This window comes from Passer domesticus, chromosome 4 (assembly GCF_036417665.1).
Source record: "Passer domesticus isolate bPasDom1 chromosome 4, bPasDom1.hap1, whole genome shotgun sequence".
Lineage (NCBI taxonomy): Eukaryota > Metazoa > Chordata > Aves > Passeriformes > Passeridae > Passer > Passer domesticus.
In genome coordinates, this window is record NC_087477.1 from 52,626,140 (window position 1) to 52,641,973 (window position 15,834).

At 39.5% G+C, this 15,834-nt stretch overlaps 2 protein-coding genes across 10 annotated transcripts in view; one reads left to right on the top strand and one right to left on the bottom strand.

Moving 5' to 3' along the window:
* Nucleotides 1-9,964, top strand: part of SNX25 (sorting nexin 25) — a 95,395-nt gene extending 85,431 nt beyond the window's left edge. For 2 of the 7 annotated variants that reach the window (XM_064417899.1, XM_064417892.1), the window contains exons 19-21: nt 307-7,437; nt 8,200-8,262; nt 8,879-9,964. In XM_064417899.1, the coding sequence (XP_064273969.1) occupies nt 307-381 (75 nt within the window). In that variant the 3' untranslated portion in view covers nt 382-7,437; nt 8,200-8,262; nt 8,879-9,964. The remainder of the gene's footprint in view (nt 1-306; nt 7,438-8,199; nt 8,263-8,878) is intronic. The other 5 variants (XM_064417896.1, XM_064417897.1, XM_064417893.1 and 2 more) reach the window with 5 other exon arrangements.
* Nucleotides 2,357-15,832, bottom strand: LRP2BP (LRP2 binding protein). Of its 3 annotated transcripts, none has more exons than XM_064417907.1 (8): nt 12,927-15,832; nt 12,552-12,664; nt 10,536-10,649; nt 8,872-9,014; nt 8,689-8,794; nt 8,015-8,238; nt 4,221-4,386; nt 2,357-2,490 (listed from the first exon to the last, which is right to left on the bottom strand). In XM_064417907.1, the coding sequence occupies exons 1-8, from the start codon at nt 13,291-13,293 to the stop codon at nt 2,425-2,427; spliced, it is 1,299 nt and encodes a 432-aa protein (XP_064273977.1). In that variant the 5' UTR covers nt 13,294-15,832; the 3' UTR covers nt 2,357-2,424. The 3 variants fall into 3 exon arrangements, with proteins under 3 accessions (XP_064273977.1, XP_064273976.1, XP_064273978.1); XM_064417906.1 differs by having other exon boundaries at nt 12,552-12,667; XM_064417908.1 differs by lacking the exons at nt 12,552-12,664; nt 12,927-15,832 and adding an exon at nt 11,056-11,287.
* Between the last annotated feature and the right edge of the window lie 2 nt (nt 15,833-15,834).

Here is a 15,834-nt window from a genome sequence, read left to right on the forward strand (position 1 = left end):
AAGGTGCATGCCCTGGGGCTTAAGATGCTATGGAGTCTTCGGCAGAACAGCACCACTTTATACTGGGTAGGAAATCCCCATCTGAATGGAGCTGCCCTCAACACTGCCTCCTTTCAGCCTTAAGACATTTCCCATGTTATCTGTAGGGCGTGTGCTAAACTTCTGGATGAAAGAAGAGTAGTTGCACAAATGATGAATGTAGTCAAACCTATGTGCTTCTGTTATTTGTGGTTTTCTAAAAATTACAGAAAGAAACAAGAAATTTGGTTGGCACCTGTAGAACTTTAACTCTTTTCTGTTTTTCAGGTTTTGCTGGAACTGCTGCTAACTGAACTGTGTCCTGAGCTGAGAGCTCATTTAGAGCATCTTAATGCCACTTAGGTTTGAATCTGCACAATTGGACCACTAGAGAAATGTCTATGTTCAAGAATAGACATGAAACTTATTTTCCTCTTTTCCATAGAGGGCTGAGGACTATGATTATTTTTAGCATTTTTCTTTCCTCTTGAGTTTTTTGTGAAGTACAGACTTGAAAAGATCTGATGCTGTTGTAGGGTAGACAGAAAATGCTGTATAGCTGCCAATTTTCATTTAAATTGTTCTATTTGACTACTCCTATGTTTCAAATATAGATTGAAAAATAAATGTTCATATATGCTGAAAGAAACCAGAAGATATTTTAAACATTTATGGAAAGAAATTCTGCTTCTAATGGTAAACTAATGAATGTTGTACAGTTCTAATCTCCTCACTGAGGATCTGAGCATTCCTTTTTTTTTCTTGTGTATTGAAACAGCCTTGTTGTGCAATACTACATGTAAAGCTATTGTGAAAATTTTATCAATTTTGGTTTTACCAAAGATTTCCTGTAGTTTGAAGCATTTGTAAGCAATAAATATCACAACTGGATTGCAGCTTGATAATGAGGCTGTACTGACAACAGATCAATGGGTTTGACAGCACTAGTTTCATAAGAAGTATCTACATTGCTTTGAAGTCTGTGTCAAAATTATGTATTGTAAACTGGTATGTCCTAACAGAATGCCTGTGTTAAATGTTAGTTCAGAGATTAGTGCTTATGAATTGCTTCTATGATGATCAAGTAGACATTTAATTAAACCATTCTGATAACTTCCCTGATATTATTCAGGGCTGTTTTGTTCAAATGCCCCAATTTCAAATAACCTTCAAATCTTTCTCTTATTTTATACAAGGAAAGAAAACTGTCTTCAGTGGTTGATGGTTTTTTTAAATTTATGTAAAAATATGTACATATGATGTTAATGCACATCTAAATAATTAAACATCATCAAAAATCCCTAGCTGACACTCACTACTGTCTTCTCAATTCAGTACAGTTGTGCTCTTGGAAAAACTACTTGCAGTTATGACTGGCTGTATTGTAAGGTACATACAATCTGTATGATCTATTTAAATCAACATTTTTAGTAACATCTGCCTTTCTGTTCTAACAGTTTCAGAAGAGTTTTCAAGTCGTGGCACAATACTAAGAAGCAAGGCAAGTTCTATACTTACAAAGCTTCATAAGTAAACAGGCATTTAGAAATGTGCAAGCTTACCACAGCAATCAGTAAGTTTTCCTAGTGGTTAATCAAAATGTCTTTCCATAAAAGATCCAGCTTGACATTGCTCAGACATAAATGCTCCTAGCCAAAAGATTTCCAACTATTTCTAATACAGAGGCAGTGTGAATGCAATATGAAGAATTGAGGAAAACAGGCCTTGTCTTGGGGATGTATATTCAATATTTCCATACTAATGTAGGGGCTTTTTTTCTACAGTTCTGTAAGTAGTGTTTATTAGTTTTAGAAGCTGGTATGGTTTAAATTGTAAAGCTTGGGGTTCTACTGGACAGTTTCCAATTTTGAATCTCTGCAATCCAAAAGAAATATGCAAAAAGACTTTTAAGTAAATCTAGATGCTTTAGAAAGTATGTGGAAGAAAGTATAAGCACCACTAACAAGTTAAGCTTTAAAAATGGCCATGGCCTGTAAGTGGGCTGTGTGTGAACATGAGACAAGTTTGGGTTCAAGCTTTTCAGAATATTAAAATTTAAATATTATAAATGCAAAAAGAAAACAAACATCTTTCTTTGGTTTTGTTTTGATTCATGTGCTATGTAGCAATACGACATGAAGAAAATACATCTGTCCCAGTGAACTGTCATTAATAAACCTTTAAGTCTTCAATATGATTTTTAAAAAATCTGTCTCGGCTTATCTGAGTTAGAGAGCCTTTTTACTTTCTCTTCTAGATAAAATTAATCAGTGAATTGCTTTAAATAATAACTTATAGGAAGTTGAAAAGCAAGCAGTAAGTGATGAACAGTCTAAAATTGCTGGAGATTAATGATGGTTTATTGTAGGAAATATATTTATATACCAGTCACAGTTAAAAGAAACACTAAATTCTCCCAAGATTAGCTGCCAGTTCAAGGTGAGAAGCAACAACAGGATCCAGATAGCATGCCTTTAAAAACAAAGAATATCAGAGTTCTAGTTTATAGCTACAATAAAATTGTATGTTATCAATATGACAGAGTCTTTAAGTGTCAAAAAATTGAGACAGTCAACTTGCTAAAGTATTGAAGAGTTAACATATTTCGATTTGAATCCATTTTCTGATGCCACTTAAAAAAAATAGTATTTAAAATTAGCATACTGGACTATAGTGTTAGTCTTGGCTTTATTTTTTAAAAATTCTGTATGTTGGCATGGCATATGCAGCACCACAGTCAGAAAAATAAATCTGCTTACAGACTGGATGAGTTTCACTTACATCCATTGTCTATTTTAGGACGTTTAGCAATGCCCACATTCTCTTTCTCATCTCTTACAAAACTGACTTGGTAAGTGAGTCAATGGTAGGCCAAAACCAGAACTAAGCAGTCAATTAAAACAAAAAAACCTGGACACCTCCACAACTATTTTGAAGTTACCGTTTCTGGGAGTTTTCTAGTTTATTTTATGTTGCTTCTCTTTTGCTATTGATTTAGAGACACATGACACCAGTCATAGGAACCATCTCTATATAGTGAGACATTAATGACACTCCCAGACCAGTCTCAGGTGTACAGTGAGTGAATAATGAGTGAAAGCCATGGTCTTTTCAGTTGTGGCAGTTTTATCACACTTAGAAGTCAGTGGGAAGGGCTACGCTCCTAAAATGCCGTGCAACAGTTTAATCCTGATGGACCTCTTCAGTGCCTTAACTAGGAATGATCATAATACCTCAGTTTATGTTCCTGTCCTGATGGCCTTCTCATCCTATCCTCTGTAACATTTTTCACAGTGGGAGAACAAAATATTTAAAATGTCTGTATTCAGATCACCTGCTCTGCTAAGCCTTCTCTATCAGTGACTTCCCTGAGTAAAGAGCCACAAAATTTGCTTGATAATTTATAATTTCTATAACTCTCCATTCATTTAGATTGCACCAAGATGGACACACTGTATTCTACATGCAGAAACAAATGGTCACTACATGCACAGAAACCACAGAGTCACTGAAGCACAGATGCCAAGTTGCCACATTCCCTTCAGCTGGTAAAACTGCCTTGCCTTGATGCCTTTAGGCATCACTGATATTACTCAACAGGTTAATCTTCTAGAGGCCATTATTAGTATTTTTCCTCAAGCTCATTTTCCATCAGTCTTACTTCAAATTTAGAACTTCGGAAAAAATGTAACTGATTTTTTTTCCCCTGTATATATTGAACAGAAAAAGCAGTAGATCCTCAGCTATCATGGAAAATGTAAATATAAAAATACGCATGAGAACCAGTTACGGCCAATTTAATAAAGGTTGTAATTTTTACAGATGCTAAAGTATAAGGAAAAATAACAATTTTTCAGTTGTGAGAGAATGACAGACAGCAAATTAATTTGGGATACAGTTATTCAGATTGTTTAGCTAATTTATCTTGCTCTTTGCTGTGTTGATTGCCATAGATTTTTTGTTGTTGTTGGTTATATTGCTTGCTGAAGTAGTTGGGCAGACAGGCTATTTTCAAGGCTATTTTTAGTAATTTTCAGTACTAAACTACTAATAATTTCTATCACTCTACATGTTCTTGCAAATATTTTTTTAACATGGTGTTGGAGACCTTAATGAAATAGCAAGTTTAGACTAGACTCAGACCCAAGGCATCACTCCATTTCACGAGATACAAACCAGTCTCTAAGACTTTCTTGACTTACTTTAGAATAGTACGTCTTAGCAGCCTGCTGGTTTTTCTCTGTGCCTCGGCCAAGCTGGAGGCATCTAGCCAAGTAGAAAGCAGCCATAGCAGCCCCCTTGGCTAAATATGTTGGATGACAATCAGTTACCTTGGCTAGCATGCTGATGTCCTCATTTGCTGTAGCCCTGTTGTGGAATTTAGAGCATTACGTTAGATAATGTTAGTTCAAGAAATAATTAAAGTTGACCATATATGACTTTGACAATGCCTCCTTTCTGCTTACATTGTTATCCAGAATGAGCTGAAATTTACATGTATTAAGCATATTATGAGGATTTGATTTTAAGTTAGTCTTCCTTGAATATTGTGGTATTAAACAGCAAACAAGTATACAACTTTTGAAGTCACTTTCAATATAGTTATGTTAGTTATAAAAGGCAACATAGTTTATGCTAATTGTTTCCATTAAATTATGTTATGGAAATTGTATGTGGAAGAAAGGCAAACTCTTATTTCCTGTAGTATTTAATGTAGCTTTTATTTCCTCTTATTTCACTACAATCTCATGTACTGGGAAATGTCCCTGCCCACAGCACAGGGCCTGGAGCTCTAGACAGTCTTTAAAGAGCCAACCCAAACCATTCTGTGATTCTAAAATTTTCAGTTCTTACAAGGATATTGGCAAATTATAGTAATCTGAAAATCTTGGACATATGAGAGCCCCTGGTTACAAAACTCTGTCAGGAAAACCACTTACCACTGTCTCAGCTCAATTATTTCCTTTCTTCTGCGTGCTTGCTGTTATCTTAGTTTCAGTATGTTTTTACTAATAATGATTTTAAGAATCAGAGGGACAAAGTGAATGTTGTTTTAACTATCAAGCTAAAAATTATCTAGTATAATCACTATAATATTAGAAAATTCTATAGCTAAGTGGGATTTTTTTTTCTGTTGTCTTAAAACAGATACCCCCAAGCCCTATATCCTTTTCAGGTACCAAACAGTTATTATATGCTTCTTTACGCATGATTTTAGCTGTGTCAAAGTCACAGACTTGACAGAAGAAGGAAAAGTGCAAGTGATTTCAGTTTATAGGTGCTTCCTATAAATGAGTGTTTATGAAAGATTGTTCTCAAATGACCTTCTGCACATCAGTGCCTGCTAGATCATCTGGAAGTGTTGGGAATGATGTTCTTCCACCTAATTCAGTCCATTAACAAACACAGTAACACAACTGTTCTTATCTAGCAAGAACGTTAAAATAGAACAACAGTAACATATTACCTCTTGTTGTTCCTGATACGTAACATATTCCCCTTCCTTTCCAAAAGATAATCTGTAGAATGCTGATGCAAATAATGATATCCAGTCAAGTCAGGCAAAAATTCTATTTCAGCACAGCTGACTTCAAGAGCATACCACAGCAACTGGTAAGTACAACTGTGTGGGATAACTGAATTATCTGAAGTGAAGTATTAGTAGGTAATGTAGACTCCAAATATTAGGCAAGGTTATACTGTACATAGTCACATAATGTTTTATGCTTGTATATAATGTAACAAATGTACTTGCTACGAACCTAGATGGACAAATTTTAGCAGAAAAGGTATCAGTGCTTGATCTTACTGGCTGAACGGCTGAGATTTTTGCCTCAAGGCTATCTTCAGTTCTAATTAAGTGTAACTGTTTCAAGTATGCTTTCAGTATTTTACTTCAGAAATGGTCACCTCTGACAATACTCTGGGATCTCATTGCTATTTTCTTCAATTGCAGTTGCAGCTGATGAGGTGCACTCTTTATTTGTCTCGACAATCTACCATGCAGCATTGACTGGGGGGGTTCATTCCCAGTGAGACAGGCTAGACCAGACTAAGCAGTTATCGCTCCAGTTTGACAGTGCAAAAGAAAGAAAAGCAGCATTCAGAGAGAAACAGTCCTTCTCAGCGTGGAGTAGAGCAGACAGCATCCATAGCTGAACTACTGAATTAGCCAGAGCTTCTGCTACTCAGTGGCATGTAGTGCAGCTTCTGTAAGATGGTTAAGTTGTGACATGGCTGCTGTTGTGCAGCAGAAGCTATGTAGACAAAAAGCAAGCAGTGTGCAAACAGTCAATCTATCTGGATCTTATTTCCATCAAGTCAATAATCTGATTGACAGATTGAACTTCTATCAATACACTGGTAAACTCTGGAGGTTTGTCACAGAAATGTGCTGTTCATCAGCCTTAGAACATTCTGCCAACACTGCTCTTGTCCTGCTTGACTAGTTCAAGATACAGAAGTGGAGCTGAAGTGATTGCACTTGTACCATGTTCCAATCAACTGGGGAATAAACCAGGCCAACCAGAGCAGCAACCAAATATTCCTTAACTGCTTCCCAGATGAGGACCAGAAGACAACCACCTCAAGTGTATGTGTATGGTGCACACAGCTGGGACCAAACAGGAGGAACTGGAGCTCTGCACCCACTCCAAGTCACACAGCCACAGGAATAACTGAAGCAAGGTGGAGCAACTCACATGACATGACAGAATGATTGTGAAGGATGGCTACAGGCTGTTTTGTAAAGACAGAAAAAGAGGACGAGTCATGGACTGAATTAAGGAGAACCTTGAATGTGGAGAAGTAAACTATGGCAATTCTGGAAGCCCTATTGAATGCCTCTAGGTCAGGATCAGAGGAATCATCTCAAGAGGGATCTTACACTAAGCATCTGTTACTGACCTCTGAATCAAGACAGTAAGACCAATGAGATAATACTTGGGTCACTTAAGTAAGCTTTGGGTAACAAAATCTGGATCTTATGGGTGACTTGAACTACCCAGGCATTAGATGCAAGAAGAATACAGCAACTCCCAGGACATTAATGAAGTTCCTGGAACGGAGCAGTGGAGTACTGCTGCCTCAACCAAATGTCAGATGTGCCAATCAGGAAGGAGACACTGCTTCACTTGCTACTCCCAAATCAAGAAAATCTACTTTGTAGGACCTCAGTGAGTGATAGCCTTGGATGCAGTGATTACAATACTGAGGCTCTGGGATCCTTTTGAGCACTCTGGGGATTAATATTAACACAAAGGTTTCAGATTTCAGAATAGTAAACTTCAGCTCACAGCACAGTGGGGAGGGTCTCCTTGGAAGCTTTCATGGAGAATAAAGGAGCTAGTGAGTGCTGGGAATTTTTCAAGAATGCTTATCCTGGAAGCACAATGAACTGTCTGTTCATCCCCTCTAAAGGTAAGGAGAGTAGATAGCAAGACCCCCTTGACTTAATTCCAAGTTTCTGAGCCTGCTCAAAACCAAGGGAGAAGCATACCAAAGATGGAAAAGCAAGTAAAGGGAAGTGGTGGGTTCATTGACCTTGTACTCTTTTAAGATGCAGCTGGACAGGGTGCTGGGCCATTGTGTCTAGACTGTGCTCTTGCCAAGGAAGGTTAGACCAGATGATCACTGAGTTGCCTTCCAACCTGGGGGTTCTTTGACACTGTGACTGTAGGGGTTAAAGGGAATGGTGAACCTAGAGGAGATGGTGGGCAAGGAAGGCAGGATTGCATGTGGGCATCTGCTTTGGATTCTAGTTCAAGGCTGTTTTGCTTTATAGGATCAGAAGGAAAAGTTCAGTCATACTGAGAAATCAAGAACATTATAGTATTCATTTTGTCATTGGCTATTCTCTTGTTAAATACGTTTTGCAATTCGTTATCTCAAACATTTCTTGAGTTTGATAGACAGGACCATCATCTTATTAATAATTTAAATCTGTTTTATATGGTCTTGCATGAAGAACCTTAATGAAAAATAGAACAAAAATTACCTTTTGGCTAGTGCAGCGGCTTTTGAATAAAATTTTCTAGTGTAGTAATATTCCACAAGATGGCCTTGAGCATAGGTATTTCCAAGTTCTGTTGCTTCTCTCAAATACTCCAAAGCAGCTTTTGTGTTTCGACGTGTACCTTGTCCATAGAGATACATAATGCCAAGTGCTCCCTTTGATTCCAGATTTCCATTTTCACATGCTTCTGAATGCCAGAAAAAGGCCTAAACAAGAGGCACAAAGTTGGGGTATGTATTTACTTAGCTGATTTTCTTGTATACTGTTTCCATACAAGCTTTAACACCAACCATCCTGTAAGAAGTGCTTATACATAAAAGAAGGAAGAATCCTTGTGAGGCTTTTAAACCTGCTTCATTTAGTCAGAACTATCAGTGTTACCTGCTTGAATTATGAAGGTTACCAGAGCTGATAAAAATTTAATCCATTCTCTCATTCCCGCTGTTACTCTCACCAAAAAAAAAAATAATCTTAGCTAGCAGTGTCAAGTGAGTCAAAATGAGGAATTCTGACTATCTGTTCACACAGGCTTAAATGGATGGATAATGTCTAACTACTCAAAATACAACTTTCAGAGTCAAATATACCACTGTATTATTTCTCTGAAATTAAAAATTAGTCATGACTACTTTTTATTTCAAAAGGTAGGGATTTACCTTCTTCATATCTTTTAGAAATGGCATAGAATAAAGCATTCCTAAAGTACTCTGGGCCTTTACACTTGCTTTTGGATTTCCATCGTCTGCAGCAATAAGCCACAACCTAAGAAAATGGGGACAACAAAGTTTAAGAAACACACAATCTTATAATTTTTCAGGAAAATCACAGACTGCCCTTACCTTTCAGCCTCTTCAGCTGAAGGTTTAACACCACATCCTTCATAATATGCCCTGCCAAGATTGTATGCAGCTGCAAACTTCAAGTGACTTGCTTCTGGGGAATCAGAGTTGAGTATTTTATTCATGTATTCCACTCCCCTTCCCTAAAATTGAGCCATATAAGTCATTATGTTCAGACTGTGAAGAGGATGAAATATATAACCTGAGAATGCACTAACTTCTGCCAGACAGGTAATTTTTTCCCCTTTGAAGAAAGGCTGAGCCATACTGGCAGGACAGCTTGGGAAACAGCATCATACCAAAGCAGAACTGATCTTTGGTTACTAGACAACCCCATAATTTTTGACCCCAGCATATTTTTAGTGTGAAACATTTCCTCATAAATGCTCATTTGATACTATATTACTCTTCTTCACTGACAAAATTTTTCCCAAAAATATTATTGTGCTTATGTAAATGAATGTCACATCCTACACTTGTAACATTTTCAATTTCAGAATTCTGAGAACTTTTTAATATTGCATAGTGTATCTGAAATAATAAAACAAACTTAACAAGAAGGCAAAGTGATACATAGTACACTTTGAAGTCCCTGCAGTTAAAATACCTTAGACTCATAAATGACAAAATCTGATAATGTTAAATAAGCAGAACATTGCATATGAGCAACTGGGCCTCAGAATTTAGAAATAAGATTTACACTGTTAGGATTTAGCATGGACACCCTTTTTAAATATGCTGGAAACAGTCTTTTATAAAAGGTTTTGCTTTTATTTAGCTTTCATATTGTAATATACAAGAAAGAAAGGAACTTTGTTAAAATGTTTATTTGCAAGTAAACAAATGTGGTAATTATGCAGACATACAGAAAAAATAAACCACCTCTAAACCCCAGTCAGAATGTTTTCAGTTCTGCTGACAATGCTGTAAGCACCAGACAGGAGTCCCATTTGTTAATATACACTTTGGTTCATTTATTTTGGCCTTTTGTCTTATAATCCATCCTTTTATTCCCAATGCTTGTGTTTTCCTCATGCCACTTTTTAAGATCATCTTCACCAACAAATTAAAGTCTCCTTATTGTAGCAAAGCATTCCTTTGTCTTCCTTTTTTGTAATAGAATTCTTCAGTTTGAATTCTTCAAATGCTTGCAAATGTAATTTTTCAGGCATCTAACTTAAGAATAATACTGTCAACCACTGGCAGAAGCACAATCATCTCTGGCATCTGTGCTAAAGGAATAGAAAGTACCTTAAAAAAATCTTTGTGCCAGAGATCTTGTGCTTTGAAATATAATTGTTTGATTTCCATTTTGACTCACTTTATTTTCATGTACATAATTTGGTATTAAAGAGCAAAAAAATTAAAGCAATTTTTAACATAGCTTCCACATGAAGTCCAACCACAATCCCTTGAAAGTTAATTTTAAAATAAAAATTACTGTATTTTTTTATTTCTATTTTATTATAACCATTTTTGAGAACCTCCTCAACCCAGAGCCTTCGTTCTTTAATGATGCTCTGTAAACATCTGCACTTTATGAAACTAACTCTAATTGAAAAGGCTGTAATTCTACACTAAATAATCATGCTTACAAAGAAGCTCCTAGTAATTATCAGCTAATATCAGAAGAAAAATAAAAAGTGTGCAGCTAAATTACTCACAGGATCTTTTTTAGTGCCAAGTCCATCATAATACATTACGCCAAGCTGATACATTGCTTGAAAATCTGTATCCTGGATTTTTTCAAATTGCTTCAATGCTTCTTTGTATAACCCCTGGGAAAGAGAAAACAAACAATAACTCTCATATATATATACAAATTTTCAACCTGCAATATTTCTCTCATGAATGAAGAACAAAAAATTGCAACCACAGAACTGGCAGGAAACAGAGTGAGTTAACAACCAAGAAAGCAGGGTAACCAAAAGCCATTCTGACAAACTTTCTGCCCTCCCACGAACTGTCATCTTCTTAATTTGAGGAGATAAAGTCTAGTTGAGAGTCCCTGCCCCATCTATCTGACATCCTTTAACTTAGGTCAGCTGTTCTTCCACCTCAAGGATTTAACAGTCTCCTTTTCCATCTCTGCTAAGGGCTGGTTTCACAAAGACTAATAAACCAGATGTTTGAAGACTTTCATGGACCCAGATGTCTGCCACACATTTCTTATGGAAGTATCACCTGCAACAACAGAGGTACTTTCATTCCTAAGACTAAATATCAGAGATTACTTGCTTCTGCATTAAGTCTGAGAAGAAACCACGTTTAAAAATACAGTTAAACTGCAATACAACAGTTAACTGAGCCTGGTGTCCTAACTGAAACATTTTTACACATAAACACTAAGTAAAAACAACAGTGAAATTAAAACATTCTTCTCTATATTTTTACTTCAAATTTTCTGTGTGTTTTGATTAAAAAAAAAAAAAGATTGCAAAAGCTTGGACCCGAGCAACAGTTCAACAGTCAGTCAAATGTCCTCACAATGACCAGTCGTCCCCTATTAATACTGACCAAGCTATTATCTTATCATAATTGTCTTGGGAGCTTATCCATTTTGATTGTGGGGCTTTGTATTTTTAAAGAACTCTGGGGAAAAAAAACCAAAACATTTCTTTTTTACAACTAGCTGTCATGAATAACAGAAAAAGAAGTACAGGAGGCACCACAGGTGACATTTAATCTCACCTTTCCTGAGAATTTAGTGCCATGTGAAGGAGACACAGGGCTGTGATTAGGAAGTGGGATTTTTTTTCCAATATCGAAAAGTACAGTGCTATGAGCATGTGCATTTTTAGGCACTACAGACATACATTAAAAAATCTGAAAATTAAAACCTGCTCAAAGAATAAATTTAGGGATGTACAGCAATATCTATCATGGACATCCAAGCCAGCTTGTCAAGAAACAGAGGAGTATGTTCATTCAGCTCCATGGAGTTAAGTCTCAGGTAATTCATTAATGAAAACATTAAGGTCAGGGCCCAGAAAGCAGAAAGCCTGAGTGAGTTAATTCTGTTCCTGCTGCAAACTGTGACACTGATTTACACTGCACCACTGCTGCACTGTAAACAGTACTGAGTCTGTGCATGTCACACTGAAAACATCTGACTCAGTGTTTGTACTACATTCTTTTCTATCCTCCTGAACCAAGTTCTAATTTTCACAGGAAGCTGAGGTTTACATTCACCTGCCAGCCAGTCTTACTCTGTTCCCTGAGGATTTACTTTCAAAGACTTGGATGACCAATTTTAGCCAAACTGGGCAGGGACAGAGATCTTGAAGATAATACATTTCAACAAGTTCCAGTTCCCAGGTGGGGAAAGATCGAATGCTGTGTCTTGGTCAGGGCTCACTCTCACTGTAACTGAAAACAAAGTGTGTTGTATTCGGGCAGTCAGTTGCCCAAAAACCCAGCCTGGCTTGGGAGTTGGCTAAAAGGATAGGCTGCTGCTTGCTTATCTGGTCCTTAGGAGACCTGTGAGGGAACTGGAAGATCTCACTACATGCTTGGGGAAAGTGTAGCTTATTTAGGGGAAACACCAGGTGATTTTAATGGGACCAAAACAGGCACAGGGGACCTCTTTTAGGTTTTTTTTTTTAAGGTGTTTCTTTTTTCATGGAAAAGGTGATGGAAACTGTCTGCTTTATAGTATTTATTCAAAAGAGGGAAAGCACCTGTTCATAGTATCGTTGTCCATCCAGAAAAGGTGCTGGAGGATCTCCACGTGCCTCACTCTCCACCAGCGGCTCCTCCGATTTTGCCACGAGTGCACCAGGGGAGGGGTTCTCTGCTTAAAAACAGACACGCGTTTGGGTTTGTCCCCTAAGAGGTGAAAGCTGCCTAAGTACAGTAGAGGTCTGAAGCTGGCCGGGTCCCCTTTCTAATATGTTCTTCAAAAGACTAAGACGAAAGACAAGGCTCTGTTATAAAACCGAAAAGCTGAGCGGAGACAGCCCGACCCTTGTGTGCGTGAAGTCCGCCGTGCCGGAGCTGACAGCCGCGCCCGCCCGCAGCAGGGAGCTGCCGGCCGAGCGGGGCGGGAGCGGTACCTGGCGCCTCCGGCTCCCGCGGCAGCCGCTCGCAGCGCAGCGCCAGCCAGCACCGCCGGCCCAGCTCCCCCGGCAGCCCCGCGCCCGACGGCGGCTCGGCCCGCTCCTGCGGGGACGCGCAGCCCCGGGCCCGGCCCGAGCGGGGACGGCCTGAAGGGAGCGCGGCCGCGGCCCTCACTGGTGCCGCCTTCCTGCCGGCCCCGGACCGACCCTTGCTGCTGTGCCGGGGCCTGGCGCCGCCGGCCCCGGAGCGACCCTTGCTGCTGTGCCGGGGCCTGGCGCCGCCGGCCCCGGAGCGACCCTTGCTGCTGTGCCGGGGCCTGGCGCCGCCCTGCCCGGCCTGTGCCGCCGCCCGGCGCCGCTCCATCGCTGGGCCCGGGCTCGCACGGCACGGAGGAGCAAGGCTGGGGATGTAACCACGGCGTTTTCCCTTCGGGCTGGGCTCCGCCTCCGGCCGTTGTCCCGAGAGATCTGTCAGTACGCGACGGGACGGGCTGCGGGCTGGGCAGCCTCCGGATCATCCCTGCTAGCGCCCGGTCTGTCGGAAATTAACAGCAGAAGCCCAAAATGCTCTGCAGAACACTATAGGCAAGAGGAGCAGAAACTCTGAATGCAAGCCAGAGAAAAAGGCACCAGGCCGTGACACTTCAGTCTAGCAGGCAGGACTTCACGCTGCTTCCAGTGATCAGAAACTGTTTGCTGTAATGTAGTTTGTTTTGCCCATATAGATATTAAAAAACTTTAAAGGATAAATGAGGGAAAATGCTGTTCGAGGTTTCTCCTGAAATGTAAAGCATTGCTTCCACTTCTGTTGATTGCTTCTGGCTGTCTCTCTTACAAAAAGGGATTAATATCAAAATGCATGAAAGTGCTTTCAAAATAATCTTTAGCTGTGCTCCCAGCTTTTTATTTTTTCCAGATGATTATCATCCTTCCATTTTTGGCAGTGTGATCTGTTTCTATAGTGACAGGGACAGAGGCAACAATCAAAACAGGAGAGTGATGCCTGCAGATCTGTGTGGTTAAAACCATGGGTTCAATGTGATGTTTTCCAGCAGTCCCAAGTGACTTTAAGTACCAAGAAACGCCTAAAATTAATCCTGATTCATTTTGTGTAGATGATATAACCAAAGAAATCTACAGGAAAAGAAACTTTTTTTTTAAAAAGCATCAATTGCTTACTTGATTGAACAGGCAGAGTGAAGAACAGTCTGTGAAAGCAGCAGTGCCTTTCAGCAAAGACAACTAATAATGCGTTGCATGGCTGCTTTTGATGCAGTACGCCTCGGTTTATCTGACTGCTTACACATTTATTAGAACCATTTTTCCAATTTAATTTTATTGATACACATGCAAGATGTGTGATCTGAGATACAAAGCACAGAAGAATTGTTTCTAAGTTATGTTCCAGAACAGCTGTAGCCAGGAAGCCTTGTCCTTACCTGGCACTTGGGGCTGCCCCATACAAAACAGATGAGAATTGTAGCTTCTGTGTTTATACCAGTACAAGTACCGGTTATTCAAAAGCAGAAGAGTTTTGCAGGCACTAATGAGGTGTGCAAAATGTGACCTGAAGGACAAGAACTAATTAATAGCAGGAATTTGAAGAGAGTTTTGGCTGGCCGGATGCAGATGTGTGTGTAGGTGGCTAGGCTGGAAAGATGAGATTCCTCAGGTGCAGCTTGAAACCTCTGAATTGCTGAGGTAATGTAGGGAGGAAGGAGCTTTAAAGCAAAATAAAACCAAATGTACCAAAACACAACCTCTTTGGCAATGCAAAACTATTTAGTCTTAAGCTAATTCTGGATATGTGTGTTTTCAAAAGAATCTTTAAAATTGCATAAAGCTATTTCATCCCTAGCAAAGCATAGTTAGGAATGTAGGAATTTTATTTGTTTGTTAACTAATTTGCTTGGCTAGCTGTTAAGGGAAAAACCCAATACAACATTTTGTAATTACACCAGTGTGCTTCTTTCCATACAAAAGAGAAGAGAAAACTGTCACTTACTGAAAAAATTCTGCTGAACTGATCACAGCCTATTTACCTGGATTTTTACACCTTTAAAAAATGTACTGTATATGCTCTTAGTGCACTCAAATAATTTATATTAGCTTTCCCAAAGGAGAAGCAGAAGGTAATTTCATTGTGTTTCTGATTTCATTTCAGAACTATGTATGCCCTAAAGGAACACTGTTAGGCTTCTTTTTCCCTATCTCTGTTTATTAAAACAGTGACATTATTATTTGTTTTTTAAATACATGACTTTCAATTATTTTTAAATGATAGTAGTGATTATGAGGAACTTCCATAACAAACATGTAGGTATTTGACACAGAAGGAAATACCGTCGTGCTAAGGGAACAGAACTGTGCACCTTGGACACTCGCCCTCTCTAGGATATTTCAAGCTCGGGTAAGTGACAATCAAAGTTCTGTTTTTGCAAATGTGTTTTGAGCAGAGATGTAGCAGGTGGCAGTGCCCAGATCCACCACTGCCGATTCCATCCTGCTCAGCCTGCTGATGAACTTGCTGCGATGTCTGTGCTGAAGGCGAGAGCTGGGCCTCACAGCATGGCTCGTCCTGCCAGGCCTAGTGGCAGAGCTTGGGCAGGACGATGGAACAGATTTCTTTTTACTGACTTACGGTTTTTCTTTTTTTCTTTTTTTCTGGGAAAAAAAAAAAAATCTAAATTAATTCCCTATTATTTTCTTTCCTAGATCCAAGTCTGCCGTGGTCTAGCCTCCCCAAAGCAGCGTTAAGGTCCGCGGGCAGAAGCACTGTGGCGGCTGCGCCCGGCAGCGGCACAACCCCGCGCACCCCAGGCCGCGCTCAGGGCTCGCTGGCTCCGGCTGACGGCGGCAGCGGCGCTTCCAGCGGCGCCCGCTCCCGGCCGGAGCAGCAGCCGCT